A 27,704-nucleotide genomic window follows, 5' to 3' on the forward strand; every position below is an offset into this window, starting at 1 on the left:
TTGTAATCTCAGTCTTTCGTGACTTTAATCAGTAAATGTTTATTATAAGTGAGATTTATTATAAGTGAGACTAGAGATTAGATTTATTATAAGTGAGACTAGAGATGATGAATGTGGCGTCAACTACCAACAGCTCATTGTTGACTTGTGTGAGGTCAGTACTAGCTTTGTGTGTGGTCAGTGTTAGCTTTGTGTGTGGTCAGTGTTAGCTTTGTGTGTGGTCAGTGTTAGCTTTGTGTGTGGTCAGTGTTAGCTTTCTGTGTGGTCAGTGTTAGCTTTGTGTGTGGTCAGTGTTAGCTTTGTGTGTGGTCAGTGTTAGCTTTGTGTGTGGTCAGTGTTAGCTTTGTGTGTGGTCAGTGCTAGCTTTGTGTGTGGTCAGTGTTAGCTTTGTGTGTGGTCAGTGTTAGCTTTGTGTGTGGTCAGTGTTAGCTTTGTGTGTGGTCAGTGTTAGTTATGTGTGTGGTCAGTGTTAGCTTTGTGTGTGGTCAGTGCTAGCTTTGTGTGTGGTAAGTGTTAGCTTTGTGTGTGGTCAATATTAGCTTTGTGTGTGGTCAGTGTTAGCTTTGTGTGTGGTCAATATTAGCTTTCTGTGTGGTCAGTGTTAGCTTTGTGTGTGGTCAGTGTTAGCTTTGTGTGTGGTCAATACTAGCTTTGTGTGTGGTCAGTGTTAGCTTTGTGTGCGGTCAATGCTAGCTTTGTGTGCGGTCAGTGCTAGCTTTGTGTGCAGTCAGTGTTAGCTTTGTGTGCAGTCAGTGTTAGCTTTGTGTGTGGTCAATACTAGCTTTGTGTGTGGTCAATTTTAGCTTTGTGTGTGGTCAGTGCTAGCTTTGTGTGTGGTCAATACTAGCTTTGTGTGTGGTCAATACTAGCTTTCTGTGTGGTCAGTGTTAGCTTCTGTGTGGTCAATACTAGCTTTGTGTGTGGTCAATATTAGCTTTCTGTGTGGTCAGTGCTAGGTTTGTGTGTGGCCAATATTAGCTTTGTGTGCAGTCAGTGTTAGCTTTGTGTGTGGTCAATACTAGCTTTGTGTGTGGTCAATACTAGCTTTGTGAGTGGTCAACACTAGCTTTGTGTGTGGTCAATGCTAGCTTTGTGTGTGGTCAGTGCTAGCTAACTTGTCCCGAAGCCACTCCTGCATTGTCTTGACTGTGTGCTTAGGGTCGTTGTCGTATTTGAAAGTGAACCTTCGTGCCAGTCGTAGGTCCTGAGCGTTCTGGACCAAGTTTTCATCAAGGGTCTCTCTGTACTTTGCTTCGTTCATCTTTCCCTCAATCCTGACAAGTCTCCCTGTCCCTGCCGCTGAAAAACATCCCCACAGTATGATGCTGCCACCACCATGCTTCACCGTAGGGATGGTTCCAGGTTTCCTCCAGACGTGTCACTTGGCATTCAGGCCAAATAGTTCAATCTTGGTTTCATCAGACCAGAGAATCTTGTTTCTCATGGTCTGAGAGTCCTTTAGGTGCGTTTTGGCAAACTCTAAGCGGGCTGTCATGTGCTTTTTACTGAGGAGTGGCTTCCATCTGGCCACTCTACCATAAAGGCCTGATTGGTGGCATGCTGCAGAGATGGTTGTCATTCTGGAATGTTCTCCCATCTCCACAGAAGAACACTGGAGCTCTGTCGGAGTGACCATCGGTTTCTTGCCACCTCCCTGACCAAGGCTCTTCTCCCCCGATTGCTCAGTTTTGCTGGGCAGCCAGCTTTAGGAAGAGTCTTGGTGGTTCCAAACTTCTTCCATTTAAGAATGATGGAGGCCACTGTGTTCTTGGGGACATTCAACGCTGCAGACATTTTTTGGTACCCTTCCCCAGATCTGTGCCTCGACACAATCCTGTCTCGTAGCTTTACAGACAATTCCTTTGACTTCATAGCCTGGTTTTTGCTCTGACATGCACTGTCAACTGTGGGACTTTATATAGACAGGTAGGTGTGTGCCTTTCCAAATCATGTCTAGTCAATTGAATTGACCACAGGTGGACTCCAATCAAATTGTATTAATATCTCAAGGATGATCAATGGATACAGGATGCACCTGCGCTCAATTTCGTGTCTCATAGCAAAGGATCTGAATATTTATGAAAATAAGGTATTTCCATTTTTTATTTGTAATAAATTTGCAAACATTTCTAAAAACATATTTTTGCTTTGTCATTATGGGGTATTGTGATGTCATTATGGGGTATTGTGTGTAGATTGATAAGAGAAAAAAATGTATTTAATGAATTTTTAAATAACGCTGTAACGTAACAAAATGTGGAAAAAGTCAAGGGGTCTGAATACTTTCCGAATGCACTGTAAATAAACCCTGGACTCTACATGAAAGGGACACACCCTCTGACATGCCCTGTTTCCTTTTCCCTCTCTATACTACCCTATCAATACTCTCTATACTATTTTTATTTTTTTGTTTTTTATTTCACCTTTATTTAACCAGGTAGGCTAGTTGAGAACAAGTTCTCATTTACAACTGCAACCTGGCCAAGATAAAGCAAAGCAGTGCGATACAACCAACAACACAGAGTTACGCATGGAGTAAACAAGCCTACAGTCAATAACACAATAGAAAAAAAGAAAGTCTATATAAAGTGTGTGCAAATGGCGTGAGGAGGTAAGAAAATAAATAGGCCATAGTAGCGAAGTAATTACGGTTTAGCAAATTAACACTGGAGTTATAGATGAGCAGATGATGATGTGCAAGTAGAAATACTGGTGTGCAAAAGAGCAGAAAAGTAAATAAAAACAATATGGGGATGAGGTAGGTAGATTGGGTGGGCTAATTACAGATGGGCTATGTAAAGCAGCAGCAATCGGTTAGCTGCTCAGATAGCTGATGTTTAAAGTTAGTGAGGGAAATATGTCTCCAGCTTCAGGGATTTTTGCAATTCGTTCAAGTCATTGGCAGCAGAGAACTGGAAGGAAAGGCGGCCAAAGGAGTAATAGGCTTTGGGGGTGACCAGTGAGATATACCTGCTGGAGCGCGTGCTATGGGTGGGTGCTGCTATGGTGACCAGTGAGCTGAGATAAGGCGGGGCTTTACCTAGCAAAGACTTATAGATAACCTCAATGGGATTGAGATTCGGGCTTTTCGCTGGCCATGGCAGAACACTGACATTCCTGTCTTGCAGGAAATCACGCACAGAACGAGCAGTATGGCTGGTGGCATTGTCATGCTGGAGGGTCATGTCAGGATGAGCCTGCAGGAAGGGTACCACATGAGGGAGGAGGATGTCTTCCCTGTAACACACAGCGTTGAGATTGCCTGCAATGACAACAAGCTCAGTCCGATGATGCTGTGACACACCGCCCCAGACCATGACGGACCCTCCACCTCCAAATCGATCCTGCTCCAGAGTACAGGCCTCAGTGTAACGCTCATTCCTTCGACGATAAACGTGAATCTGACCATCACCCCTGGTGAGACAAAACCACGACTCGTCAGTGAAGAGCACTTTTTGCCAGTCCTGTCTGGTCCAGTGACGGTGGGTTTGTGCCCAAAGGTGACGTTGTTGCCGGTGATGTCTGGTGAGGACCTGCCTTACAACAGATCTACAAGCCCTCAGTCCAGCCTCTCTCAGCCTATTGCGGACAGTCTGAGCTCTGATGGAGGGATTGTGGGTTCCTGGTGTAACTCGGGCAGTTGTTGTTGTTGCCATCCTGTACCTGTCCCGCAGGTGTGATGTCCAGATGTACCAATCCTGTGCAGGTGTTGTTACACGTGGTCTGCCACTGTGAGAACAATCAGCTGTCCGTCCTGTCTCCCTGTAGCGCTGTCTTAGGCGTCTCACAGTACGGACATTGCAATTTATTGCCCTGGCCACATCTGCAGTCCTCATGCCTCCTTGCAGCATGCCTAAGGCACGTTCACGCAGATGAGCAGGGACCCATTTTTCTTTTGGTGTTTTTCAGAGTCAATAGAAAGGCCTCTTTAGTGTCCTAAGTTTTCATAACTGTGACCTTAATTGCCTACCGTCTGTAAGCTGTTAGTGTCTTAACGACCGTTCCAAAGGTGCATGTTCATTAATTGTTTATGATTCATTGAACAAGCATGGGAAACAGTGTTGAAACCCTTCACAATGAAGATCTGTGAAGTTATTTGGATTTTTACGAATTATCTTTGAAAGACAGGGTCCTGAAAAAGGGACATTTCTTTTTTTGCTGAGTTTATAATATCCTGTACTATCCTACCAATACTCTCTATATTATCCTAATCTATAATATCCTATACTATCCTACCAATACTCTATATTACCCTACCAATATTCTATATTACCCTATCAATACTCGATACTATCCTAATCTATAATATCCTATACTATCCTACCAATACTCTCTATACTATACTAATCTATAATATCCTATACTATCCTACCAATACTCTATATTACCCTACCAATACTCTATATTACCCTACCAATACTCTATACTATCCTAATCTATAATAGCCAATACTATCCTACCAATACTCTCTATACTATCCTAATCTATAATATCCTATACTATCCTACCAATACTCTATATTACCCTACCAATATTCTATATTACCCTACCAATACTCTCTATACTATCCTAATCTATAATATCCTCTACTATCCTACCAATACACTATAATACCCTATCAATACTCTCTATACTATCCTAATCTATAATATCCTACACTATCATATACTACCCTATCAATACTCTATAATACCCTATCAATTCTCTATATACTATCCATTCCTCAAACATTTCAACCTGAATGGATTTGTGAAGGAATTCATTCATTGTTTGGTGTTCATATAGTTTATGGTGTGCATATTAGGACAGCCTCAGAGTACATTGTTTTCATAGTTATTTCATTAATTTCTCCTTTTGGTTACATTTTTGGGCTAATAAATCTTTCACGATGTGTTCCTTTTAGTCTGCATATGCCCCTCCCCCTTCGTTTACATAGGAGTCACAACACAAAACTGACTCACATGAGAGAGAAAGATCCCAAAACAACAAGAGGCTCGTGGTCTGATTTCAATAAATGCATTTTTATTGGTGATCACCAGGCTGTTTCCCTTTTACAATTAATCTGCGGTAGGCCTAGTTGTAGTTTTGCATTTTAGATTTAAAGAGAGAGAATGAGAGAGAGAGAGAGAGAGAGAGAGAATTTTCTACAATTGCACTGAAGATAGTAACAGAACTAAGATTAATACAGCGACAAAGACCGAAGAACTACAACATTTTTTATTATAACAACATCTTAGGGCAAAACAGTCAAGCACAGCACAGTAATAATATATGCCATCCCAGTACCAGTTAAACAATCAGCTGTTTCAAATATACCATTTTAAAAGAGCATTTCCTGTTTTCATTTTCATGTTAATAAACAATTACATTCAGGATTATAACCAAATAGTTCACATGCAGAGAGATAAAATGGTACAATGATATATGTTCAAAAGAATCTTTTTATGATGAGAGAGTTGGGAGAATGGAAATTAAACTGAAAGACGTTTATTTTTCATCTGTAGCTACCTAGTTAGCATTGGCTATGATTCTTTGTTCAAGGCTTGGGAAGTTTTGATCATACACTTGATGAAAATCTGCTAAAATAACAAGAAGGATCATACGTTTCATAACATATCTATTTAGATTTTGTTTTAAGGTGTATATACATAGTTGTGTACAGTACATAAATGTACATGTATCATTCATTTGACTAATTCGTAATTTTTTTCTGTCTCCAATGTGTTTTCAAGTCATATTCAGGAAAAGTTTCAGCTGCAGTTAGTTTCTGTGTTATTGTAAGTATGTTTCTGTTAGTATAGGACACCAAGTCTTTGTGTTGTCATAAATTACAGTTTTCTCCTCTTGGGACAGAACCGCAAATGAAACAACAGCCACTGCAATATGAATAAACTGTGCTATCCGTTTTGAGTTACAATCATTGTTCTTGAAATTAAATCTGAATACAGTAGTCTGTCTCTTCCTTAGGCTTTCCTCCACTGATATATCACTTAGATATTTGCGTACAATTCTGTTTTGTTCGGGTTTTTTTGTCCAGCAGCATTCAGAACAGTACCAATAGTATTATTTAAGGTTTAGTGCATTCTGCAAAGTCATATTTTGTATATTCTTTTTTACTTAGCATTTCACAGCCATCTGCCAGGGGCCCAGGGTGCTTGATCCTAAGGCTGGGTATTTGGAATCGAACCACCAAGATGCTCCACCACAACTTAAAACAAAACTCAGACTTGAGTCAGACTTGAGGACAATACACCATATCAGCCCATTCAGAAAACCCATGCCATAGACAGTATACGTTAAACAGCCAATCTTGAGCCTGGTTCAGATTTCCCCCTTACCTACCCTGTACTAGATCTGTACCTGCCATAGAGTGCCAAAAAGGGGTAGAGAGACTTAGATTGATATGATCAGTTTAGAAGCAGTAGTTCGTGGCGACATTGTAATATATCCAAAGCCATGTATTTGTACCTTCACTGACAACCTGTCGTAGGCTTAGTGTGGCCCCTCTATCCCGGGATATGTAGTTGCGCATACACAGCTATTTGATAAACATCCTCCATCTCTATCCCATGAGGATAGAGATGCTCTCACTCAGCGTAGCAGCTATTCTGACCTTCCTATTAATCAACATGACAAGCATATCAACGCATTCGCAGTGCATACTAACTCTAAAGCTAACAAAATGTAGTATCTCAATAATACTGAAAGAAACCATACAGCCGGAGCCGCGAGTCCAGCTAGCTCTGCAGCGTTGCTAGTCAGAGAGTGGGCCGGGCTAGGAACAGACCTGGGGGAAGCTGTCCTGCAGCCTATTATAGCAGCGTACATTTGAGTAAGTTCAGAAGAAAAAACGACAAAGATGGCACTGTTCTTATGGGTTTAGCCTAAGAGGAGACTCAGTTAGGTTCTGGATCCGATAGAGGGAGAGAATGTTCCTCTTGCAGGTCGATGTAAAGGATGTCTGTCCGTCTGCAAACTATGAGTCATAGACAGTCTCTCCAGCAATCTCTGTCTGCCCCACCCAGTCCACTCTCTCTGGCCTCAAGCCAGGAGCCCCAAACACACAACACAGCAGCTCTAAACATAAACACGTTACATTTAAGAATCACTAAGCAAAAAAGAATGCTGAAAATCAGACGCTTATTATAAAATACATTTTTAGCCAGTCTTTTCAAAAATACAATCTAGGAAATGTAAACAAAAGAGACAATCATAATTGTTAGTCCTACATGTAACTGAAATATTGAAAAACAATTCAAATCAATGAAAAAAATCTAATACTGATAATTTATACATCAATTAATTGAACTAATACAACTACAAAAAAAACGACCAGAAAAGTACAATAAAACATAAAACAATCAAAAAGTGACTCTATAATCTCTATGGAATTTAACGCAAATCTGAATCACGTTTTGTAATGAGCTCCAATGAACAGTGTGACAAAGTAAGAAGCTCCACCTCTGATTACCCACCACAAACGGTAACTTTGAAGACACACTATGTTGTCCCTGTCTCTCTGTGTGTGTCACTCAAGCATGTACTACAACACAAAACGTCATTCTACTTGTAAGACCTGTGATACACGTGCCACATCTCTATCCACGACAATCAACGTCACATTCATGTTCGTTTGATAAATATGATCTTAGGGTTGAAAAGTTTATTTTTATTTGATAAATATCTACCTTGTGTTATTGTTGGAACGTCTTCACATACAGTATGGAGTGTTTGCTCTAGCCACCTATTCTAAAATCAAAGGCTACCATAGTCCACGTTATGGTAAAGAACGCTGAATAAAAATAAAAATAACATGTGTGCTTCTCTCACTAGAACCACGGCCCCACTCCTAAGCTCCTCTTCTCCCCTTTGAAAAGTGCATTCTTGCTCTTTGACCACGTTATTGTCTGATGTATTTTCTGGGCGGCACTTTAAGATAGGGGACAAATGCTAACCAGCAATAAACTGATAAGAAACTGAATCTAAAATGTGCTGTCTAAGCTGGCTAATTACCTTTTCACCTACCAACGGTGTGTATACAGTATACAGCATCCATCCACATGGATCAGACTAGATGCAGTATTCCTGGACAACAACTATGGATTTGTTTGATATTCTAAAGTGTTCCCTTCTCCACCATTTCATGTGTTGTCCCTGTATCCAGGTTCCCCTCTCCACAGTTTCTTGTGTTGTCCCTGGATCCAGGTTCCCCTCTCCACAGTTTCTTGTGTTGTCCCTGGATCCAGGTTCCCCTCTCCACAGTTTCGTGTGTTATCCCTGGATCCAGGTTCCCCTCTCCACAGTTTCTTGTGTTGTTCCTGGATCCAGGTTCCCCTCTCTACAGTTTCTTGTGTTGTCCCTGGATCCAGGTTCCCCTCTCCACAGTTTCTTGTGTTGTTCCTGGATCCAGGTTCCCCTCGCCACAGTTTCTTGTGTTATTCCTGGATCCAGGTTCCCCACAGTTTCTTGTGTTGTCCCTGGATCCAGGTTCCCCTCTCCACAGTTTCTTGTGTTATCCTTGGATCCAGGTTCCCCTCTCCATAATGCCTACTATAAAAGTAACCCTTCTCTCTTGACCAATACCCCAACCAGAAGGCACATGAGAGCGATTGTTTACCACCGCAGTCATGTTTTTTTTTTTGCACAAGAACACTCACACAACCTCCACACAACCCTGTTTTAGTGGGACGGAGTAGACTCTACTGCTACATTCGCCATGGAAAATCAATGCAGTTTCCATCAATTCATTAAATAGTTTCATACAGACAGTATAATATAACTGAAAACGGGAGAAAACATCAAAACATAATACATTCATCTCGGTTGCCTCTGTCCTGACCAATCAGCTGCATTCATTTAAACATCCTTCTCTAATGTGTTATAACACAATCTCTCCATGTATCAACATACCAACAAAGACCATGATAATGGCTTCAGATCACAGGAGGACGGGCTCGTGGTAACGACTGGAGCGGAATCAGTGGAATGGTTTCAAATACATCAAACACATTAATTCCATGGTTTCCATTGTGTTTGATGCCATTCCATTCACTCTGTTCCGACCATTATTATGAGCCGTTCCTCCCCTCAGCAGCCTCCACTGCTTCATATATTGATAAAGAACCATTACATCCAGCAGAAATATAGCTAATGCAAGAGAACCATCTCTTTGCCTGGTGCCTACAGTGTAGCGTTCATTTTAGCAAACACACAGCCAAACGGTAAGGTATTGGAACATGTTTATAGGCTACTCCCTACTTGAAGACTGCAAGGACTTAGACACATGGTCAAATAAAAAAAAAAAACTCTACTTCCTCGAGGGAGTAGTCTGAGCTAAATGCAAGAATCATGCTTCAGCTACTGAGGAAAAATAATTCATAAAAGCTAGCTAGTTATTTAAACTGAAAGTAGCACTTTCAGGCCCCTCCTAAAGCTTCACGACAAGCTATGTGGTAATAGTCCTCTGTAATACCAGTTGACGTAGTTAAGAGTACTGAGAAAGTCAAACGGTACAGCATCTAGAGCTGCATCTTACGTAATATCTCCAAACAGGAGTAATGTCTTATATATCGAAAACAAAGCCTCAATTTAGGATACTTACTAAGCTACTACCATTATACAACATTGTGCGTAGTCTGCGTACAAGCGAGATCAAGTAACTGTTCATCTCGTAACGGTTTTGGACTTATTTTGGAGAGCGTTAACAACTGGCCGTGTCCGAATATCCATACTTGCATCCTAAATAGTAGGCTGTTTGAGTATGTGAAATTTCGAAAATCGAGTATTCATGAAATGCCCAGATGTCATACTTATTTAGGCTGTTCGTCTGGTAGAATTTACTACACACTATTGAGGAAGTGAATCGTTTTTTCACAGCCGCCCTCATTCGACACCAGCTGATAATCAGATGTGCTTTACAAAAAATGAACAAATGACGGGGGAACAAGTGCGATAACACGTTTGATGATGCCTTCTCATTCTGGATGAGTAGTATGTTGATATTTGTTGCTTGCTGCATACGTTTTTTACTAAGTACATTGTAGTATGTAGTACAATTAGTACGCAGTATACAGTTTAGGTAAGTAGTAGGCAAGCCAGATTTCGGACACAGCCACTGTCTTACCTCAAGACTGTTTTGGCACTTACTTTGGCCCTTTGGATAAGCAATTTATACATTTTATTTTCATTTTGTATTTCTCTGTTGAGTTTAAGACAATAAGTAAGAGTGTTTAAGTTTCACATGTTGAATGTGACTTAACTGTGCACAATCTTAATGTAGCATTAGGCACTAGATGCCCCAACAACGCTAGACAAATCGATACATTGTTAAGATAGCACTTTTAATTGGAAAGTGTTGTCCATTTAGATGTGGATTTGAGGTGCAGTACAGTGATTTGAAAGCTGAAATAACTATTGAGAATTATCCTCATCACAGATGTGCGTGATCACAATATGTGCACATTGGAGAGGTTATATGTGAGAAAAAAACAATATTGTTTAAGACCGAATCTAATAAAGAGGTGTTTTTATCGTGCAAGTATGTTGTTTAAATGGAAAGCATAATTGAAACAAATATGCATCACACCTTTGTACAGCTACCATGTACCCTGTACTTTAGCTATGTTTCTGCCTGACATACTGTAGCTGGCTGTTGTCAGATAACATTGACCAGTTGGAAGCCAGTGCACATGCCGAAGACGACAGCAAATGCAATGGAATCTTACATATGGGAGGATAAAGAGTAGCACGGATGAGGGGAGGAGGAAGAGGAAGGTAAAATAGCAACGGGTGCAGAACTTAGAACTCAATCTTGCAGGCAGGGAAGGACTCATCCTGCATGACCACTGTGCTGCTACTGGCCAAGACCATGATGTTCAGATCCTGCTGTTTCTCGTGCGTCTGCTGGTACCAGTCCCGCGTCACCTCCGTGTCATGAGTAGGGATCAGAGTCACCTAGGTTAAAGATTGAGGACATGTATCAAGTCAAATTCATCAATACATTGATCAAGCAATCAGCCGAGCCGGCAAACTTAGGCAGCATAACGTCATAAAACATTTTTTTCCCTGGTCAATAATATGTCATAAGAAGATTATAACGAACCAGGAAAATTATTTTTAAGACGTCTGGTCAAATTACAACCAGATTAAGACGTGTTTTGTCGGATGCTAAATTAATGTTTTTCAAAATGTCATATTACAGTACAACCAGTAAACAACTGGACTATGATGTCACAAACTACGTCATACTGATGTTATTGCAACCAGTTTTGCCAACCGGGAATATTGTACAACATTGACAATTACACTACTGTTCAAAAGCTTGGGGTCACTTAGAAATATCCTTGTTTTTGAAATATATATATATTTTGTCCATCAAAATAACATCAAATTGATCAGAAATACAGTGTAGACATTGTTAATTTTGTAAATGACTATTGTAGCTGGAAACGGATGATTTTTAATGGAATATCTACATAGGTGTACAGAGGCCCATTATCAGCAACCATCACTCCTGTGTTCCAATGGCACGTTGTGTTAGCTAATCCAAGTAAATCATTTTAAAAGGCTAATTGAGCATTAGAAAACCCTTTTGCAATTATGTTAGCACAGCTGAAAACTGTTGTTCTGATTAAAGAAGCAATAACACTGACCTTCTTTAGACTAGTTGAGTATCTGGAGTGTCAGCATTTGTGGGTTCGATTACTGGCTCAAAATGGCCAGAAACAAAGACCTTCTTCTGAAACTCATCAGTCTATTCTTGTTCTGAGAAATGAAGGCTATTCCATGTGACAAATTGCCAAGAGACTGAAGATCTCGTACAATGTTGTCTACTACTACCTTCACAGAACAGCACAAACTGGTTCTAACCAGAATAGAAAGAGGAGTGGGAGGCCCCGGTGCACAACTGAGCAAAAGGACAAGTACATTAGTGTCTAGTTTGAGAAACAGACGCCTCACAAGTCCTCAACTGGCAGCTTCATTAAATAGTACCCGCAAAACACCAGTCTCAACATCAACAGTGAAGAGGCGACTCCAGGATGCTGGGCTTCTAGGCAGAGTTGCAAAGAAAAAGCCACATCTCAGACTGGCCAATAAAAATAAAAGATTAAGATGGGCAAAAAAAAACACAGGACACTGGACAGAGGAAGATTGGACAAAAGTGTTATGGACAGACGAATCTAAGTTTGAGGTGTTCGGATCACAAATAAGAACATTAGTGAGACGCAGAAAAAATGAAAAGATGCTGGAGGAGTGCTTGACGCCATCTGTCAAGCATGGTGGAGGCAATGTGATGGTCTGGGGGTGCTTTGGTGGTGGTAAAGTGGGAGATTTGTACAGGGTAAAAGGGATCTTGAAGAAGGAAGGCTATCACTCCATTTTGCAACGCCATGCCATACCCTGTGGCCAGCACAGTCACCGGATCTCAACCCTATTGAGCTGTTGTGGGAGCAGCTTGACTGTATGGTATGTAAGAAGTGCCCATAAAGCCAATCCAACTTGTGAGAGGAGCTTCAGGAAGCATGGGGTGAAATCTCTTCAGATTACCTCAACAAATTGACAACTAGAATGCCAAAGGTCTGCAAGGCTATAATTTTTTGAAATGGAGGATTCTTTGACAAAAGCAAAGTTTGAAGGACACAATTATTATTTCAATTAAAAATCATTATTTATAACCTTGTCAACATCTTGACAATATTTCCTATTCATTTTGTAATTCATTTCATGTATGTCTTCATGGAAAACAAGGACATTTCTAAATGACCCCAAACTTTTGAACGGTAGTGTGTGTACACTGTAACATTCACAATCTAAATGCTCAAATAATGATGTCCGTCTCAGTGGCTGTAAACAATGGCATACATTGTCTAAAGCATTGTCAAGCATCTGTTTACACTACCAAGTCCATTTTACAAGTGATTCAGATCAGTGATTCTGAATATATCCCTCTGGATCCTGAGATTAGCAGTGGTGCAGAATGTCTCCACAGCGAGAAAACACAGGCTAAATGGAAATGTGGAGAAAAAAGTCAAAACAAATTTAGGAAAAATGTAGAAAACGAAATGTGGAAGAAAAAAAAGTCAAACAGAATGTACTAACAATGTGGAGAAAAGTCAAACATTTACTTAACAGCAGAGCCTGCATGTATGCAGGCAGAGAGAGACTAAGGGAAAGAAATAGAGCAAGCACCTGTAGATTGGAGCCCCATGTGGCCTTGCCCTCCAAAAGGGCATCCAGGACACCACGACTGGGCTCTCCACCGGCCGGGTCGTTGCCGCTCACCACGTAGTACGCAGCACGCACCCGCTTGAAGAACTCCTGGTCCACGTTCTTGGCACTGCAGTGGTTGGGCACATAGGCCAGGTCCACATAGATTGGAGGCCCAGGGGGGACGGCTGAACTAGATTTCTGGGAGTTGGTACCTGGAGGAGGAGGGACCATATTGTAAAATTGGAGAAGTCTCTACTGACTTTGGAATGACTAATGACTTCAGAATGTCTAATGACTTTTGAATGTCTAATGACTTTAGAATGACTTTAGACTTTAGAATGACTTTAGACTTTAGAATGACTTTAGACTTTAGAATGACTAATAGACTTTAGAATGACTAATGACTTTAGAATGACTAATGACTTTTCCCCTGTTTGAATGGGCGGGGGGGGGATTCAGACTTCTATGTCTATGTAAATCAAGAGTAAATTAGAATGGGGAAGTGTGTGTCATCAAACCTTTGGGGGATGATTTTTTAAATTTAAAGGGTAATGGAAACACCAGGGTTTAGAACACCAGCTAACTGTAACTGATTTACTTCCTAAAGTGTTTCCTTTCCCCTTTAAGGTTATAAGGTATTGCATTGTTATCATCTTTGATGTTTTTCAAGTTTCCTCTACTACTGAATATGGAGTCATATCATCCTTCTTTATTTTTACCCAAATTGCTCTTGACGCCGTTCACCAGGCCTTTCCCTGGAGCGTGTAGGTCACCCTTGGATCCCAGGCCCTCGGACTTCTGCGTCAGCCTGGAGCTCCTTTCCGTGTCCCTCCTTCTCAGAGAGGCCGATCGAGGCGAGGAGTCCTTGGAGGTCTGCTTCACAGGGGTGGTGGACCTCTTCCCCTTCCGGGCTGGGGACGCAGACTTAGGCTTGCCCAGGCCCTTCCGCAGGCTCTTGGTTGTCTTGTGATCCTTCTTGAGAAGTTTCTCCGTGCTGCTCTGGTCGTTAGGGAGGGCCTCTGGGTCCACCATGCACACGTCAGGGTGTGGCGGGTGTGGGAGGGGGTCCTTCATAGGGGCAGGTAGGGGGTCGTGGACCTTCGCAGCTGATCTGGGCGAGGGAGGTTGATGGCCCCCTCCGGTGGCAGAGGCAGATAGTTTATCCACCGGCAGGTGTTCTGCATCTTCGTCTGAGTCCAGGTTTCCCTCTGCTGTAATCGACGGGCACTCCTCGGTCTCTGGAGGTACGTCTGAGTCAGACTGCGTCGCTAACGAGTCGCTCACTGATGTGGGGGGCGTCTCCTCTCCAGCGAGCACCACCCCGAGTCCAGTTGCCATGCCACCGGGAGGCATGGAAACTGGTTGCGACCCCTCCCCTGCTCCAGCAGCTCCACATTGAGTGAGATGTCGCTTCTGCTTGTGAGACCTCCTCTTGACCGAGTGTTGCTCGCGGTCGTCTTCATCCCCCTCAAGAGATTGGTCGCTCCCTTTGTCCTCTTCGCCGTCATCACTGGAGAGGGCGTGTGGACTGGGGTTGATGAAGGATGGGGAGATTTCTCCTTTGCGGTGTTTGTATTCACATGAGGAGTAGCTAGGGGGGGACGAGGAGGTAGCCTCCATATGCAGGTCAGTGGGACGACTGGATTCTCCATCTGTTTTGGCAGATGCCTTTGTATGGTGGGCATGTTCTGCTGTGGACAGCGGGGTGGGCTGGCCTGGAGCTACGCATTCTTCTTGACCGTATTCTTCCTCTGCTTCTTCTGCTTCTTCCGTTTCGTACGCTTCCTCCTCCTCCTCTTCCCTGTCATCTTCATAGCCTGGAGGGGCGCTTGGGCATGCGCCCGGCCCTTGTAGGAGTTCCCAGTCAGATAAGCTACTCCTTCTCCTTTCGGACGTCTTCTCTTCCTGTTTCTCTGCTTTTTTATCCTCTACTTTCTCTTTCTCTCCCTCTTTCCTCTCCTTCTCTTTTTCACTCTCCTCATCAGTCTGGTCTTTCTTCTCCTCCTCCTTCCCATCTTTCTCCTCCAATTGCTTTTCCTCTACCTTTTCCTTCTCTCCAGCCATCTCTTTCTTCTCATCCATCTCTTTCTTCTCCTCCTTATCCTTTTGCTCTGGCATTTCCTTGTCCTCCTTTAGGGTCTCTACTTTGCTCTCCTTCTCCTCCTCTTTCATTTCCATCTTATCTTTCTCTTTCTTTGTCTCTTCTTCTTCTTCCTTTTTCTGATCAGATTTAAGCAGATCAGATTTAGGTAGATCTGACATTGTGGCACAAGAGGCTTTGCTTGCTCCACTGAAGACTTCTTGGGAACTTGTGCTAACCTCAGTAGACCCATTGGAAGAGGCTTCAGTTGACTCCTGTGGTTTTGTCACCACATCAGATTGGGTCACTGTTGTGGTTGTACTGGAGACGATGGTGACCATGTGTGTCTCAGTCATTGACAAAATGCCTTCTTTTTGCTCTGTCACTGAAGATTTCTGGCATTCAATGCGGCATGGAAGAGTACTGTCCTCCATTTCAAAAGTGTATGACTCTTTGCTGCCCAGTGAGCCCTGGGATTCTCTGTCAGAAGAGTCAGCTCTTTGCAATGGGGAAACATCAAAGAGAGCCCTCGAAGTGGATATGGTTTCAGCGGGTTTGGACAGCTGGGAACTTAATGGTTCTGAAGCCCCAGCAGACATGGTTTTGGTTTCAACAATGCCCTCAAGTTTATGAAAGGTATCAGAGGTCTGACCCTTGTCCATTTTAGGGCTTGACGATGTGTCTTGTTGAATAGCGTCTTTGGCTGGAGTAGGTAAGACTGGAGAGACTTGTGTCAGACTGAATGTAGTTGTAGAGGTAAGCTTTTCAGAGGCTTCTAGGTACTCCTCTTTTAGTATTACCCCTGAGGTTGAGAGGATTGAGTGCTTGACTGAGGAGTCTTCATCTTTGAATGAAGAATACTCAACAGAAGCAACCTCAGAATCTGTCCTGTAGGGGGCACTAGACACTGTGACGGGAGTCTCTACCTCCTCTCGAAACTGGTGGCTGGTTGATAGAGAAGCTGAGGCAGATGGGAGGTAAGACGAAGGAGCTTCCTCTGGTTTTCGACTAGCGGTATCTGGGCTTCTCTGCCTCTCAGCTTCAATGTCTCCCTGACTGTAATGTTTATCTTCACTGGACTTGGTTGGCAGAGATAGGTCAGGACTGTCAAACCTCTCCTCCTTTAACCCCAGCTGGCTGTCCTCGGAATACTCTGAAGATTCAGAAGGATATCCTCCAGAACCTGTTTGTTCCATCGCAGTGGAACTGCCAGACTGGAGTGGCGAGGCACCAACTACATTCTTCAAAAGGGAATCTGCAGTATCTACCAGTGGAGGGCTGCTTGTGGTCATTGAATGGGTAGGTTCCTCCTTTTTGAGGAGGCTGGGTTCGGGTGAGAGGGCCTTCTTGTCCTCTTCTTCTGTAACAAGAAGTTTAGAAGGTGTTGTATCATCCGATGTAGTTTTACAGATTTCTTTTTCAGACTGCTCTCTTGCACCCTTCTCCACATCTAGATCACTGGCTTCTTCATCTTCTTCCTCCGCATCTTCACCGTCCTCATCTTCATCTTCATCATCATCATCATCATCATCATCATAATCCTCTCCTACCACCAGTAGCCTCTTATATACACTATCCGGAGTGTCTTCTCTCTCAGAATAGCCCATTGTAGATTTACTGGAGATAGAGCTGCCAATTTGAGTGTACTCAGATGCAAGAACATTATCGTCTATGAGATGTCCTGAATATGCGGCCAGGGGGGCAGCAGTAGCCTGATTTTCCTTTTCCTTAGGTGAAACTTGATGAGGTAACATGTCTTTCTCCGCTGGTGAGTAGCGACCAGAGGGAGAGTCTCCTCGCTCACTATCAGATGAATCCAACTTGTCTTTCACTGGCTCATCTTTTTCCTTCTCTGTTGTCTGCTTCTCAGGGACGTCTTCAAAAGGCATGGTAGTAGCTGAAGCTTGGGCACCAAGGTTGGATTGGCCCCATGACAGAGAGGCTGTTTCCTTTCTGCCTGACTGGACTGGCAGATACTCCTCTATACTAGGAGATGCTCCAGTCTTGTCCGTCTCTCCTGTAGATGTTTGAGGGGCCGACCAGGCATCGTCCTTCATTTCATCTTTCTCAACTTTTTCAGGTTTATCTTCTTTGAGATTGAAAGGTAATGAGCATGGCTCTGCTGGGGTGGTTTTGTTGTCTTGAGTCTCTGAATATGCAAAGCTGTTTTCCACGTGTGGTGTAGCATGTCCCTCCTTCCTATCACTCTCTTCTTCTTGACCTTTCTCTTTGTCATTGTGTTCAGGGAAGGCACTTGGGCTACAACTGGGGCTTCTCTCGCCCTCTGTGAAACGTGGGGGAGTGTAATCAACGCTGCTGAATGACAGCGGTTCCTCTTTTTCCTCGTCCTCTGAGTCGAATGCATCTGCACCAGCATCTGCCTGCCTAGTTCTCCTATTATCATCAATGCCAATATGTGCTGACCGATCAAACTCTCTAGAAACCTCACGGTCTTCTTTATTGTCTGATGCCTGTTCTTTCGAAATGGGCTTTTCATAGGGTTCATACTTAGACATGCCAAAGCCCTGATTTTCTTCTTGCAAGCTCACACTGATCGCCTCCTTCTCTGTTCTCATTTTGTCAAAACCTTCCACTTTTTCAGAGGCACTGTCTGCTTTTGAAGCATCAATGTGGCCCACTTCCTCCGGAAACTTCGCAGAATCTTTATCCAAGAGAAAATATGAACAAGGTTGTGTGTGTCCCGGGGAAGCAACTTCCCGCTCTGTTTCCAATTCCCTCTCAGCTTCCTTGCCTGGTTTCTCCTCTCCTTTTTGAGAAACATGCTTCGTCTTTTCATCCGTATTAGATGCTTCTTTGCTTGTTGTCATAGAAGGCAGCAGTGTTTCATGCTGGGTGGATTCCTCCACACCTGCCTGGCTATCGGTGCTCGAGAGAGTGGAACTTACAGCCTGGCTGTCAATGCTTGATAGTGCTGAACTTACAGCCTGGCTGTCAACTCTTGATATTGTTGAACTTACAACCTGGCTATCGGTGCTTGATAGTGTTGAACTTACAGCCTGGCTGTCAGAGCTTGATAGTGTTGAACGTTCAGCCTGGCTATCGGTGCTTGATAGTGTTGAACTTACAGCCTGGCTATCGGTGCTTGATATTGTTGAACTTACAGCCTGGCTGTCAGCGCTTGATAGTGTTGAACCTATAGCCTGGCTGTCGGTGCTTGATAGTGTTGAACCTATAGCCTGGCTGTCAGCGCTTGATAGTGTTGAACCTATAGCCTGGCTATTGGTGCTTGATAGTGTTGAACCTATAGCCTGGCTGTCAGCGCTTGATAGTGTTGAACCTATAGCCTGGCTGTCAGCGCCTGATAGTGTTGAACCTATAGCCTGGCTGTCAGCGCTTGATAGTGTTGAACCTATAGCCTGGCTGTCAGCGCTTGATAGTGTTGAACCTATAGCCTGGCTGTCAGCGCTTGATAGTGTTGAACCTATAGCCTGGCTGTCAGCGCTTGATAGTGTTGAACCTATAGCCTGGCTGTCAGCGCTTGATAGTGTTGAACCTATAGCCTGGCTGTCAGAGCTTGATAGTGTTGAACCTATAGCCTGGCTGTCAGCGCTTGATAGTGTTGAACCTATAGCCTGGCTGTCGGCGCTTGATAGTGTTGAACTTATAGCCTGGCTATCGGTGCTTGATAGTGTTGAACTTATAGCCTGGCTATCGGTGCTTGATAGTGTTGAACTTATAGCCTGGCTATCAGTGCGTGATAGTGTTGAACTTATAGTCTGGCTATCGGTGCGTAACAGTGTTGAACTTATAATCTGGCTGTCTGTAGTGATGGAGTCTGAGCCTGGTTCTTCTTTGGTGGTAGAGATAGCAGAGATTGAATCCTCTTTCAAGGTAGGGAAACCAATGGTGGACTCTTGGCTGAGATGGGGTGCTGATGTGGTCTCAGTTGTCCTGGTGTCCTTTTCTAGTTCAGGGGAGAGTCTATGTTGTCCTTCTTTATGCTGCTCTTTGATGTCTTTATCAGGAGAGGCCTCCCGTTTCGGAAATGAAGACGCAGGCCCAGTGGCCTGTTCAGAGTGGCAGTCCTTCGTTTGGTCACTAAGCACATTCTCTGATGGCTGAGTTGAGAGCAGATGTTGAGACATGATGTCGTGCTCTGATTGTCTAGGTTCCACTGATACAGGTCTTGAGCCTGCACCAGCCATGCAAATGGATTCATCTTCCTCTTCCTCATCTCCGTCTGAGTACTGAACCTGAAATGTAGACTCAAGCTTTGTCGCAGACGTCCCCTCTAGTTTCTCTACCGTTCTTGTCTGTGTGGTGGTGCGCTCTTCCTCCTCGTTAGCAGGTTCAATCTCATGAGAATCATATTTTTCTGTCTCTTCCTTGCTCTTCTCATCTTTGACTTTGTCAGCTGTTTCATTTTCTTTTGCTCTTTCCTCTCCTTTGATGGGTTCAGCTTCATAACGTTCATCTCTATCTTTCTCGCTTTCCTCGTCTTTGATGGGTTCAGCTTCATAACTTTTATCTCTATCTTTCTGATCTTTGACGTCTTCGAAATCACTAATATCTTCTTTCTCTTGCTCCTTTTCCATCTTCCGTTCTTTACTGACATCAGCCACATGAGTATCATCTTTCTCTTTCTCCATTTTCTCTTCCTGACTGACTTCAATCTCAAAAAAAGTATCCTTTTCTTTATTCTCCCCCTGGGTGGATTCAGCCATGCATGTATCACCCTTCTCTTTCTCTCTGTGCTCTTCTTTCGTCGGTTCACTGTCAAGGGTATCTCGCTCTTTTTCTATTTTATCTTCTCTTATCGGTTCAGTGTCAAAAGTATTCTTTTCTTTTGTCTCATCTTTCATGGGATCAGCCACAAAGGTATCTTTCTCTTGTACTAGTTGTTGTGTTGTGGTGGAGTCTGAGGCTGGCTCCACTTTAGAGGTAGAGATACAAGAGCTTAGCTCATCTTTGGAAGTTAATATAGTCTCTATTTCTTTCTGGTTCTCTTCTTTCATAGGTTCACACTTCTCCTCCTTGATGAGCTCGGCCCCACAAGTATCTCTATCTTCCTTGATGGGTTCAACTTCAGTAGTACCAACCTTTTCTGTTACTTTCTTATCTTCCTTGATGGGTTCAGCTTCAGTAGTACCAACCTTTTCTGTTACTTTCTTATCTTCCTTGATGGGTTCAGCTTCAGTAGTACCAACCTTTTCTGTTACTTTCTTATCTCCCTTGATGGGTTCAGCTTCAGTAGTACCAACCTTTTCTGTTACTTTCTTATCTTCCTTGATAGGTTCAGCTTCATGAATGACATATTTTTCATCATAATCTTCCTTGATGGGTTCAGCTTCAGTAGTACCAACCTTTTCTGTTTCTTTCTTATCTTCCTTGATGGGATCAGCGTCAAGAATGACATATTTTTCTTTCACTTTCCCATCGTAATCTTCCTTGATGGGTTGAACTTCATGAATATCACATTTTTCCTTCACTTTCGAATCTGTATCTTCCTTGATGGGTTCAGCTTCAGTAGTAACAACCTTTTCTGTTACTTTCTTATCTTCCTTGATGGGTTCAGCTTCATGAATATCACCTTTTTCCTTCACTTTCAAATCTTCATCGTCCTTGACGAATTCAGCATCATGAATGTCCTCTTTTCCCTTCACTTTCAAATCTCTATCTTCCTTGATGGGTTCAACTTCAATAGTACCAACCTTTTCTGTTTCTTTCTTATCTTCCTTGATGGGTTCAGCTTCAGTAGTACCAACCTTTTCTGTTACTTTGTTATCTTCCTTGATTTGTTCAGCTTCAGTAGTACCCACCTTTTCTGTTACTTTGTTATCTTCCTTGATTTGTTCAGCTTCAGTAGTACCCACCTTTTCTGTTTCTTTGTTATCTTCCTTGATGGGTTCAGCTTCAGTAGTACCAACCTTTTCTGTTTCTTTCTTATCTTCCTTGATTTGTTCAGCTTCAGTAGTACCCACCTTTTCTGTTTCTTTGTTATCTTCCTTGATGGGTTCAGCTTCAGTAGTACCAACCTTTTCTGTTTCTTTCTTATCTTCCTTGATTTGTTCAGCTTCAGTAGAACCAACCTTTTCTTTCTTATCTTCTTTGGTGGTTTCAGCCTCGTGTCTGTCATGCTTTTCTGTCTCTTTCTCCTTCATGTCCTGTTTTATGGGTTTTACATCAGAAGTATCATCATCATCATCATCATCATCATCATCATCATCATCATCCTCACCGTTATCATCATCTAAGAAGCTACTCTCCTTCTCCTTTGGGAATTTAGCCTTACTGCACACTTTGGATTCTTTCTCTTGATGGTCATCATCGTCTTCCCCATCACTGTGTTCGAGTATAGCCTCACCACTAGAAATGTCTTCCCGTAAAGATTCCTTTCCTAATAAGGAAACTTCGTCTTTCCTTGTGACTGACTCAGAGGGAAGAGGAGTTGTCTCCTGTTTCGGTTGGATCTCATCTTTGGAAGTGGAGAGACCATCTATTTCTTCCACTTTTGTAACCGGCAAGTCTTTTTCAAATGATTTCACCCCAGATGGTGGTGCATCTGACTCTTGTTGACTTTCTTTCTGGATGTCAGCATCTAGTTTTTCATTATTATCTTCTTGATCTGTCTTCGCATCATCATCATCTGTTTTGGTGGCTGAATCATGAACATCCTCCTGTATTTGATGTTCCAGTCCTGGGAAGCCCTTGGTCTTTTCTTCCACAGGTGACTGATGAAGAGGAGAGTGAGTTGGAGAGTGGGTTGCACTGGGAGGTCCAGACTGTGTGGGAGAGGCCATTTTCACAGTGCTATCGTCTGGACTGAAGCACCGCTCTTCACCTTCTGAAGTAACTGAGTCTGACCTAAATGGCTTTGAGAAAGAGGGTGGAGGTGAAAGGGGTTTTGAAGGCACTGCCGTTGAGATGTCTTCTTTGGACTTAAAGAGCTGTACCTCCTCATCAACTGGTGGGTGACCCAGCTTCAAATCTTGAACAGGTTTGAAGACGCGAGACTCAGAGGCAGGGAGCTTTTCCACATCCCTTTCTCTATCCTGGAACATTTGAGGAGAGGCAAAACTCTCCTGTAGTTTTTCACGTGAAATGTCAATGTTAGGAGTTTGGTCTTCTTCTTCTTCCTCTTCATCATGAGCCTTGATGACCTTATCCTCAGTCTTCACATCAGAGACAACAGGAAGGCACTCCTCAGATGGAGGTGACTTTAAGCACTTGTCGTCCTCCAAGGAGGATGTTGGTGAGATGGTCCCAGCAGAGTGGAAGTGTTCTTTCCCATGTGTGGCCTCGGTTGGAATTGCCAGTGGAACGCTGTTAACAGTATCATTAAGCAGTGAGCTTTTGCCCGTTTCCTCAGTCTGAGGTGTAGTGACGGGAGTAGCCAATTGGTCCTCTGCAATAGAGGTAGGAAAGGAGGACAATTTATCATACTCCGTGATGGATGTGGCTGAGGAAACAAGTTCTTCCTCAGCCAAGGGAGCAGACATGATGTTAGTGAATACTGATACTTGCTCCTGTCCACTAATGAAACCTTTGGCTGTTACATCAGCTATAGCTGCTGCTTGCATCTCCTTCATCCCGTGGATGGTGTCAAAGGAGCCTGTCTGATCTGGGACAGAGATGTCATATGTACCCACTTCGTATTGAAGGTGTGGTATCCTGTCTTCCGCCTCCTCATGAATCTCCTCATCCGAGATGGTCTGTTCAGTTTCGGAGTAGCCGGGAATGGTTTCGTCTTGAATGAAGGAGATGGGCTCGGCAGCAGCGGCTCCTTGCAGTGTTGAAACTATGTCGGCTGTAGCGCCTCCCACATTTGAGATGTAGCCTTCCTCATCTTCCTCATCCTCCTCTTTGGCTCCAGCAGTCTGTTCGACTGCTTTGCTTTCCCAGTTCTTGGCCGATGTTTCTTTCTCTCCCGCTTCAGGTTTGTCTTTGACCTCTTCATCAGCTATCACATCTAAGTCTTCTACCTCTTCGAGCTCGGCCTTTTCAACAACATCTTCATCGTCCTCCTCCTGGGATGAAGGCCTTCTGCTTTCCTCTTTTGCCATAGCTGTGGGCTTTTCAGCTTTCTCCATTTCCTCCACCTCATGTTTCCTGTCTAGTCTGTTATCTTCTCCTTCCTCTTCCTCCTCCCCTATCCCCATATCTTCCTCTTCCTCCATCCCCATACTTTCCTCTACCGTTTTCCTCTCTGCTATCAGGCCTTCTTTTTCCTCCACTTCATCGTCCTCAATGGCAGCTCCCTCATCCTCATAGATATCCACATCCTGTGCTTGAAATTCTTCTTTTTGCTCTTGTGCTAATTTGTCCTCTTTTCTTTGAGATTCAGCCTCAACTTCCATTTCTGTGGCTGCTCCCTTCTCAGGAGACTTTGTGCCCGTTGGAGTTTGAGAGACAGTTTCCTGTTCTTTCTCCTCCTCCTGGGTAGGGGATTCGGTCATGCTTTCTTCTGCTGGTGTCTCCACTGCACTCTCTGGTGGCTTGGTAAGATCATCTGGAGTGGAGGAAGCAGACATGCCCTCAACAGCCCCATTTTGTAATGGCTCAGGCTGAATGGTATCTGCTGCTAGTTCCTCAGATTTGGGTTCAGCAGGCTCTGCCTTGGCCGTTTTGACTTTGCTTTTGTCGGTTTTGGGTTTACTTGACGCTTTTGCCCTGTGCAGGGTCTTTCTGACCTCTGGTGTGAGGGGTTTTAGGTCAGGTTTTGTTATCTTTCTCAACTCTGGTTTGGACGTTTCCTTTTTCTTGTCAACTTTGGGGTCTTTTTTTTTGTCTTCTTTTTTAGCTGCGTCATCTTTCTTGACTTTTTTTATCTCTTTCTTTTCCTTGTCTTTTTTCTCATCCATCTTGGATGGCCTTTCCTTTGAGTGTTTTTTCAAGGATTTCTCTTTCAATAATTTTTTATTTTCTGGTCCATCAGTCTTGGATTTTAGTATTTTTGTGGGTTTTTCATTCTCTTTCAGTTTCCTCTCTTCCTTCACAGAGTCACTCTTTGCCTCTGTGGTCGCCGAAACCTCATCGTCTGCTTCTTTCTTTGGGGCTTTGGTAGTCTTGGGAGATGATTTGAGACTCTCTTTGCTGTCTGTCCTTTGCTTCAGTTTTGTCTGTTTTACAACAGCGGGTGGAGCTCCTGAGGCGATGTCTTTTTGTGTGGCTACTGGGTATCGCAAGAAGTCAAGGTGCTTTAATTTCTCCAGCCCCTCCAGGATTTTGTTTTGTGGTGCGTTTCCAGGGAACAGCACTCTGACAATCTTTTCTGCAGGATTGGCAGGAAGCCAGACGACTAATGCTGTAACTGACGTCAGGTAAGGTACGGATATTTCTCCCTCTTTTCCATTGGGGAGCACAATGCCAGTTTTGGCCTTGCTGTTACCCGCCCACTTTTGCATGAGAAACTGCATCTCTTTACTGTCCTTGACGGGGTTCAGAACATACATGTCTAACTTGCCCACTCCCATCTTATGGAAAAGAGTTAAAGGCTCAATAGGGTTACTGACCAGTCTACAGAGAGGCTCCGGCTTGATTCCCAGTTTGTTGAGGTACTGCAACGTGAGTGAGGCCTCCTCGATGCTACGCTTGACCTTTAGGTTTGATTCTGGCATACGTAGCTTCTCGGGTACATTGAAGAAGATCACACCAAGCTCTGGAGAGATCAGGTTCTTCATCCAGTCGCTGTAGCTAGCGGAGCCTTGTGACTGTTCCTCCTCCTGCTCTGCTATTTTCCGCTGAAGAAGCCCATTAATGCCTGGCAGATTGTCTGCACCGATGTGAGTGAGTAAAATCGAGTCGATGCGGTCCAAGTGTCTGACCAACTTCCAGAAGCATGATTTCCTTTCAGAGCCTCCATCTACTAGGATGTTGAAGCCATTGACCGCAAACAGGGCCGAGTCGCCCCTCCCCCCAGGGAAGACATAGCAGCAGGGCCTGGACAGTTTCAGAAAGCCTCCAGATGTGGGCGGCTCCAGGAGGTCAAAGGGCGAAGGCACGTCTACTGTCTCGGAGATGTACTCCGTGAACTCTGTGACTCCCTCCATCTTGGGGAGCACAGGCTCAGGGTTCAATCTGTACTCAAGGAACTCCCGTAAGTGCTGCTGCTGACCCAGGGAGCTCCAACCCACCTCCGCTCGGCAGGACACAGTGAGTGTGGCCCGCTGCTCGGGGGCCGCTTCGCCCAGCAAATCACTGACCTACAGGAGAATGACAGACAGAGACAAGCCCCAAGGCCAGAGGTCAGTGCTGATGTACAAACATTGCTCAATGACATTGCTGTTTTGATTTTCATCCACAATTCCAGTTCATGGGAGTAATATTTAAGATTCATTTTTCATTGGTAATCTAATCTTCTTTTTTTATTTTATTTTTAAACAGTACTACAGACTAGAGTCAACAATGCCAGAAAAGGCTGTTCTGAACAGGAATGGACTGTTCTGAACAGTAATAGCTTACCCCAGGATCAGCAAAGACTTGTGAGAAGCTCTGATAGGTGAAAACCCCACTTTGGAGAAGCAGGTCACCGTGGTCTGAGTTCTGCCCACTCAGGACCAGGAGTTTATGTCCTGCTGAGTCTGTGACAAGAGACTGGATCTGGGCCAGAGAGCAAGACAGAGGATAATTATAGGACACAGCACAGGGTAAAGATAATATGACTTTTATATTTTTATATTGGTTAGGGCCAGTGGTTCCCAACTCCGGTCATCCAGTATCCCCAACAGCACACATTTTTATTGTAGCCCCAGATAAACTCTACCTGATTCAACTCATTGAGGGCTTGACGATTAGTTGACAGTTGAATCCGGTGTGCTTGTCAGGGGCTACAACAAAAACATGTGTGCTGCTAGGGGTACTCAAGGACTGGAGTTTGGAAACACTTGGTTAAGCTCTGAATTTAATCAAATGCTTTTCAATTGTGTTAAGTCGTTATGGTATGCCACTTAAATCACAGTGAGAGAAAATTGTTTTCTTTCGGGATGTGTTTATTTTTTTTAATGTATGAGATTCTAAATCATCATGACAATTAATGTAAAAACAAAATGTATGTAATGATTGATAGGTCTAAATATAGCACAAGACTAGATTTTCCTAAATGTATTTTAAAATCTTGTAAACGCACCTCTAAAGCAACCGTATCCTCGGATGGGTTGACCAACACCACAGTCTCTAGGACATCACTCTTGTGGTGGAGAGTCCGTTGTCCTACAGGGGCGAGAACATCGAACAACATGAGGAGAGAGGACGTGTTTTGTCAATATGGTTCATGTACTTGCTTTAAAAAGGGTTCCTTTCAAATCCTTCTAGACATAAGCAACATTGGCACAGGTCAACAACTTAAGAGGCTACTGAGAATCTTGGCAGAGTCTGAGCAGTCTGCCCCAAAGACATCCTGCTGGAGAGCATCCAGTCTTTGAGTCTGGGAGATTTAGTACTGCATGGTGCCTGTACAGTATGTGGGCCAGACGCTTATAGAGACAGTGCGTCAAGGCAAGAACAAAAGTTGGAGAAGGAAATAGGTCACCAAATGTCTACTGGCTGTGGCTTGAAATCAGAGTTTCTTAGAACAGAACAAAGTTGAGAACAGCTATTGGTATTGTCATGCAAGGGAATTGAGAATTGGACAACACCTAAGCTAGAATTGCATGGCTTTATAACATATCAACATTGCCAAACATTCTGAAATATTCGGCCAATCACCATCACAAGGGCTGCGAGCATATGGTTTTCAGGTTATTGGTAAATATCACAGACACTTAGGTATGAAGTCACTGACATAAAGAGAGAGAGAGGGCAAATACGATAAACCATATGAGGCTACTCAGTACATATGATGTTGAACGTCCCTGTCAGCATTTCTACTCATTAAAGTTCAAAAGTGTGACGATAAGCATTTCATTGCCTTTTGTTTAAGGACCAATGCAGACTCTGATAGGTATTCCTATACATCCCCTGAGTTTTCCCGTGCTGCGGCCATTTTGGTATCTGCACTGTCATCCGTTTGCTGTGAAAGACCTCTGCAGAGAGTCGGCTTCATGTCGCCGGGCAACCTGCAAGGTAGTGATTACTGGATTATCGACTGAGGTGAGTCAGGGTAAAAGATTAAGGCCTGGATTCAAGCCGTACAGCGGAAGATCCGAGTTAAAATGTAAAAGGAATTTTCCGATTGAGCCGACCTATGCAGCGTTTACCGTGTATGCAGTCTCCGCGACCGTAGGAACGTTGCCTATAATTGTCAATTATGCAATAAATCGGATGTTCAAATCGTTATTTGTCACATGCGCCGAATACAACAGGTGTAGACTTTACAGTGAAATGCTGAATACAACAGGTGTAGACTTTACAGTGAAATGCTTACTTACCAGCCCTTAACCAAGCCCTTAACCAGTACTACGGATTGAACAGATCCCTATATTAAGGGATAAAAAGGCTGGCCTAGGTGATGAGAAGG

General features: G+C 43.5%; 1 protein-coding gene across 7 annotated transcripts in view; it reads right to left on the minus strand.

The window, feature by feature from the left end:
* Positions 1-5,000: 5,000 nt before the first annotated feature.
* Positions 5,001-27,704, minus strand: part of LOC106584644 (microtubule-associated protein 1B-like) — an 83,549-nt gene continuing 60,845 nt past the window's right edge. For 2 of the 7 annotated variants that reach the window (XM_014170127.2, XM_014170130.2), the window contains 5 exons: positions 26,376-26,458; positions 25,712-25,849; positions 13,929-25,452; positions 13,189-13,421; positions 5,001-10,953 (listed from right to left, as the gene is read on the minus strand). In XM_014170127.2, the coding sequence (XP_014025602.2) occupies positions 10,798-10,953; positions 13,189-13,421; positions 13,929-25,452; positions 25,712-25,849; positions 26,376-26,458 (12,134 nt within the window). In that variant the 3' untranslated portion in view covers positions 5,001-10,797. Of the gene's footprint in view, positions 10,954-12,778; positions 13,003-13,188; positions 13,422-13,928; positions 25,453-25,711; positions 25,850-26,375; positions 26,459-27,704 lie in introns of those variants that run through there. The other 5 variants (XM_045706486.1, XM_045706485.1, XM_045706483.1 and 2 more) reach the window with 5 other exon arrangements.

The sequence above is a fragment of the Salmo salar genome, chromosome ssa23 (assembly GCF_905237065.1).
Source record: "Salmo salar chromosome ssa23, Ssal_v3.1, whole genome shotgun sequence".
NCBI lineage: Eukaryota > Metazoa > Chordata > Actinopteri > Salmoniformes > Salmonidae > Salmo > Salmo salar.